The sequence below is a fragment of the Zea mays genome, chromosome 6, assembly GCF_902167145.1.
Source record: "Zea mays cultivar B73 chromosome 6, Zm-B73-REFERENCE-NAM-5.0, whole genome shotgun sequence".
NCBI classification, from domain to species: Eukaryota; Viridiplantae; Streptophyta; class Magnoliopsida; order Poales; family Poaceae; genus Zea; species Zea mays.
The window spans coordinates 158,314,790-158,320,829 of NC_050101.1; the positions used below are offsets into that span (position 1 = coordinate 158,314,790).

Consider the following 6,040-nt stretch of genomic DNA (forward strand, 5'->3'; position numbering starts at 1 on the left):
GCAAATTAAACACGCATAGACGCTGGAGCTGGGCATGCATATGCCTCGCTGCCTGTTTGGTCGCGATCTGGCTTCACTTTGGTAGCTGCTGCAGATATTTACGTAGTTCATCACGCATTTGCTGCATGCCCAACGTGACTCTGAACAGCGGTAGAATTATACAGAGACAGGGATGGAATACGGAGTAAGCAGTTATGAATGAATGCAGCGAGAGTAGTAGACTAGTAGTAGCTCCATTTGGCGGGAGCATTGAATGTCAGCTGGTACACTACACGTACGTACGTACGACGGCATTCTTGCATTGGGAGTTATCGTTGTTTTGTGTCCAGTCACCCTCGCTCTGCAAAATACCTTCTGACATCCTCGAGTAATTGACTAGCTTAGAGGCGTAGAGCTGCCCCTGCTGCATTTAACTGCTGAAATAGCTGGATCGTAGCCTTCAACCTCTAGTGTAGCTGCTGTTTCTTCGCGTCACCTCATGTGCATATAGTCGCCTCCACCACCATCCCTCCTCCGGCCGAAAGGACACGGCCGGTCATCCCGCCTGCAACTGACAGCGCAAGAAGTAATTAGCAGAGACAATTAATAAAAATGTAGTAGCGGTGCACACACCGTGTCACTTAGATCGGAACTCAGGAAACCATGAAAACAATAACTTGGCCGGGGTCCGTGTAAAAACCGTCATAAACTGAGTTTCTTAAACCGAATGCCAACATGACGTGCCACGTTAGAGAATAATAATAATAATAAAAGTTTAGAGTTTAGAGACCCAAGTGACATAACATAATATACCGACCTGAGTTATACAATATTCCAAGTTCTGAGACCCAAGTGGCCTACAACGTAGCACATCACGTCGGTGTCCGGTTTGAGTAAACCCGATTTTAGACTGGTTTTGGATGTGCCTTTAAGTTTTAGCACTCGTTTCCCTTGTTCCAAGGGTTTAAGGACCCCAAATAGCACATCATCATGCCAAATTTAAAGGCGCATTTTACTCGTAATCTAATATGAGATGACGGGCACCACACAGAAGACAATTGATAATTTACAAGTGCTTCTATATGGTTATACAACGATAAAAATTTGATATATTATATATATAACACAAAGACACGCTACCAGAATCAACTGCTTTGCCGAGTGTCTAAAACACTCGGCAAAGTCTGTACGGCAAATAAAGCTCGGCGAACTGAACATCGGCAACATCTTCTTTGCCGAGTACTTTTTATTGGGCACTCGACAAAGACTTTGCCGAGTGTTACCAGGTACTTGGCAAAGAAAAGTCACCGTCACAACGGCTAGTAACGGCGACGGAGCCTTTGCCGAGAGTATTAGGTGACACTCGGCAAAGAGTTGACATCTTTGCCAAGTGTTCGCCGGACTAGCACTCGGCAACGAGGTCGCTAGCGGACCCCTTTGTCAGCAACTTCACCGAGTGTTTCCTTGTTTCGAGTGTCCTGCTATCAGTAAACGTGGTCGTTACCGAAAGTAGAACTTGGCCAAGTGTGGCCCTCGGCAAAGACTGCTTTACCAAGTGCCCGATAAAAAACACTCGATAAAGCGCCCAAAGAGTACACCTTTCCCGAGAGTTTTAGGTGACACTCGGCAAAGAGTTGCCATCTTTGCCAAGTGTCCACCGGACTAGTACTCGGCAACGAGGTCGCTAGCGGGCCCCTTTGTCAGCAACTTCGCCGAGTGTTTCCCTGTTCCGAGTGTCCTGCTATCAGTAAACGTGGTCGTTACCGAGATTAGAACTTGGCCAAGTGTGGCCCTCGACAAAGACTGCTTTACCAGGTGCCCGATAAAAAACACTCGATAAAGCGCCAAGCACTCGGCAAAGAGCCAGATTGCGGCAGTGACAGTTAACAAATATAAAATTTGCAACAGAGAATTCATATCTATGCACCGAGACCGATTAACGTATTCGCTGTCGCACATCGTATGTGCCAGCAATTTACAATTCATTGCTACGTACCATAAGTAGAAGTGGCACCTATTGGAGTAAAAGTGGTAAAATGAAGTTCTGGAGCGGCTTGCCGGCTTGTTGTGAATCAGAATCGATCGTAACAAACCCGATAAAAGCGACATATCGTTGACGAGACTACACGTGCGGATGTGACTATTCAAAGTTTCCATGCATGTATTTTTGAAAAGCTGTAATGCATGTAAGCTATACATAAGCCCCTCCTCTCTCTGTATATATATATATGCCCCATATGGATTTTACGAGTCTCTCGCGACAGGTGCCATGCATATCCATGCTAAGGCACCGTTCGAGAGGGCTCCGGCTTCTTTATAAATAGTTCTAGCTTTGGCTCCTTTAAAGGAGCAGCTTTTCCATACGAACCGATGTCTTTTACAAATTGTTTGATAAAATGACTCCTCATGTATTTTTCGAACACTACATCGTGAATGGGTGACCACCAAATGTGGGCTCGGACACCACGGATCTATGTCGACGACCGCGTGAATCTACAACATCGGTGCGTGCATGAGGATCCATGGTCGTTGGCATGTCGACATCGGGGAAGGTGCGAGCGTCTGGCGGTGTGGCGTTGCATCTACCAACATTATGACACGACGATGGCTCAGGGAGAGACGTAGCATGGAGAGGTGGTTACTCGGAGAGAGATGCTGCTTGGGGAGAGACGCGGCGCGGAGTTGCCTCTGCGCCCGTACGCGGAGTCGTGCAGAGTCAAAAATTTGGGCTCTAGCTCTGAGCTGTATTTTGGCTCCTGCTCAAGAGCTGTTTTTGGATGTGGCGTTTGGGAGGGCTCCGGCGAGGAGCCAGAGCTAGAGCTACCCGGGAGCCCTCCCAAATGGCGATTATATAGTTGCTCGTTATATAGATACTAGCATATAGACTGTGCGAACGCTACGATCCAGGGGAGGCAAGGGATCGATGACGGCAGCAGCGACACGAGAGGAGGGATTGATCGCGGTAGCAGGAGTGAGGGGAGGGGTGGCAGGGACGCGGGGGAGGGAGGAGGCTGGGACAACGAGGTTGCAGAGAGGGATGAGAGATGATATAAATAATATTGTTTATTGGATTTGAGTGAGTAGGGGAGAGAGTGTTATTCAACGATTTAAACAGTTGGTTTTCATTATGTGTTAAGTCTAAGTGTAATTTGTTTTGTGGATTAAGTTGAGGTTATAGGTGTTGGGGTGATTTGGTTAGGTAGGTTTTGCAAAGTTTAAACTAATAAATTATATAGTGGTATAGAATACATCATATTGGTTTGCTCTATGCCTCTATAGGACTTGGCCATCAAGGATCCTCAGGCGACTAGTACTTATATATCGGAGCTCATGAAGTGAAACCCAATTTTATTTAGAAGAATAATCAAGTGCAAGTGTTTGTCGTAAAAAACCATAGTCCTCATAAAAAATAATATGCATGCATGTTTAAAAATCTAGTAGTTTATTATAAATTAATGCCAAGCTTCATATATAGAATAACTTAGGTTTATATTATTTTGACTAGATTAATGTCAAAATTGTGTATACAAATGCATCCAAAGACAAAGCAACAATATAACTCAAACACTAACATGATATAGTGATATTCAAGTCAACTTTGTGAATTACATTAATAATTCAAACCAACAAGTACAAAATAAAGGACTCATTTCTTTTACTATCTATATTATAAAGGATGCTACTGTCTTGCACTTAATTTAGTCTTCAGATCCTTAAGCGACTAATTTAGCATGTTAACATCTTTGGCTCCGTAGTCATGGCCTGTATATTAGTAAATATGAAATATTGCATAAAAGATAACACAACCAAAACTCTAAAGCATATAATGACTATGATTTATTTATAGTAAAAGTCAAAATAAATTAACAATTATATGTATACATTGTTGTATTCTTTTTTTTCTATGATAGGTATATATAAATATTTAAGAAAAGATATGCCACATAAATTCTTCAAATTATTGTATATAGTTTATATACTAAAGTTTTTATATTAAATTACTTATTAAGTTATGATATTAAATTTACCATGAATGGATATATAGTGCCGTGCGACTTTATTTTTAATTAAATTAGTAAATTAAAAAGCCAGTTAGAAAGTCCAATATGTAGTAATCCTATGAAGCATGCATATATCGTCTTACTATATGACAAAATATATATTGTCATGAATGATAATAACAATTATTATTGTTATTAGATATTACTCTCTCCATCCCATAAAATAAGGCGTGTATGGTCAACACGTTTTAAACTTTAACAAACAATTTGGCAAAAAACATATATTAGTATGCATGTTATATACTTGAATTTATATTAAAAAATACTTTAATGTAATGCTCGCTCTGTATTTGTCGATGTTATATTTTAAAACAAAGTAATGGTTAAAGTTTTACTCTAAAAACTTTGTCAAAAGAATATACGTCTTATTTTATCGGATGAATGTAGTATATTATAAAAAGGAAGAGTACATTTGCAGCAAAAAATCATCTATATGTATATAGTAGTATAGAACCGAACCTGATAAAGATCACATAGTGGGCCGGTAATCCCCGCCCGTCGTGCTGTTTTTCAAGAACTGTCCACCGTTGATCTGCTGCTGCTGCACATGACCAGACACTACACCGTGCCCGACGCCCATGGCCGGCGAGTAGGCGAAGCCATAGCCTCCACCTCCGTTCATGCCCACCCTCGCCGCAGCTCCATTCTCACCCTCGAAGCTCATGGCCAGCATCTGCACGGAGGCAAAGTTGTCTTGCTGCATGAACGGCCCAGCTCCGGTGATCGACGCCATCGTGGAGTACCCGGCATTGATAATGTTTTGTGTGCAATTGGGCACTGCGTTGCCTACGAAGTCTGCCATCCCAGCTGCTGCCACACCATGGGGTCCCACGGCCACAGAGGCCGCCGCGGCTTCAGCCGCCTACACCAAAAATTGTGGCGCACGTGCGCGTACTCATTAGAACACGGCACAGGCCGATCACATGGCAGGAATAGAGGTGTATGTACGTGTGCGCATGATCACCTGGTAGTTGGACAGCTCTAAGCTGGCGCTCTCGAGCGCCTTCTTGAGCCGTATGAGGCGGTGCTGAAGCATGGAGACGACGCCGACGCAGCCGTAGATGGGGTCGCGGATACGCATTTCCGCCTCGTAAACGAGCGAATTGACGGCGTACTGGCGCTGGTAGGGCTGGAGGTTGTTGAGAATCTTGATCACGTTGCTGGTGCCGAAGACGCGGTGCACGTACGCGAACTTGTCTAGGTTGTCGGGCGGGAAATAGGGCGCAAATATGCAGTCCGGCTGGCACTTGCGCCGCAGGTATTTGCACCCTGCGCACGGCCCGCCTTTGCCGCCGCCTGTGATACCTGCAGAGACCGTCGATCCACCACCCGTGGGCGGCGAGGCCACAGTGACCACGGATCCCATGGTGACAACCGGCGGCACCGATGATGCTGACGGGTCGGCCATCTGTGCCTACGCGAGGAACTGATTAAGAGATCCATCTCAGCGTGAGAACCCAATAGAGATGAGAGCGTGAGAACCCAAAACCCTAAACCCAAGAGAAATATAATGGCAGAATGAGAAGCATATCAAGCGCGCGTTCGGATCCGATGTTGAGGAGTTAGAGGGAGGTTCGTACCTTTAATTTTGTTTTCCTCCGGCGAAGATGCGAGGCCGGCCGGCCGCCCGCCGCTCCGGTTCAACCCCGGCTCCGAGAGTAGCCTTTTGCTCCTCGTTTGAATAGGCTTTGGTTTTTTAACTCCCCGCCTTATAACCTGGCGTTTCGGGTGTTTGTTATGGAGAGAGAACGGATAGATATGAACTGGAAGCGATGACTCGCGGCACCGTGGGCCGTTTGGAATTGTGTAGCCTCGGCCAATCAATTGTGTCACGTGTCTATCTTTATATATATACTATTCGGTTGTCCGTGCGTTGCGACGGTTTACAACAATACCCACGTAAACTATCAACAAAAAAAATTAAGATTTTTTATTGATTGTCTCCGCTATTTGTATAATATTTTTTATTTGGCTAACTAATGTTATTGTTTATTCCATGC

At 44.6% G+C, this 6,040-nt stretch overlaps 1 protein-coding gene across 2 annotated transcripts; it reads right to left on the minus strand.

Moving 5' to 3' along the window:
* Nucleotides 1–195: 195 nt before the first annotated feature.
* On the minus strand, nt 196–5,817 carry LOC100284737 (ASYMMETRIC LEAVES2). 2 transcript variants are annotated; one of them, NM_001157632.1, is given in 4 exon segments: nt 196–550; nt 4,500–4,902; nt 5,005–5,466; nt 5,621–5,814. In NM_001157632.1, coding segments are annotated over 2 exon segments (837 nt in total). In that variant the 5' UTR covers nt 5,449–5,466; nt 5,621–5,814; the 3' UTR covers nt 196–550; nt 4,500–4,509.
* Between the last annotated feature and the right edge of the window lie 223 nt (nt 5,818–6,040).

Bases quoted from the DNA above. Each gene is read 5' to 3' on its own strand.
- LOC100284737 (XM_035959638.1), bottom strand. From the start codon at position 5,448: ATGGCCGACCCGTCAGCATCATCGGTGCCGCCGGTTGTCACCATGGGA. The intron at 4,903-5,004 runs GTGATCATGCGC...TTTTTGGTGTAG, and splicing joins TAGAGCTGTCCAACTACCAG to GCGGCTGAAGCCGCGGCGGC.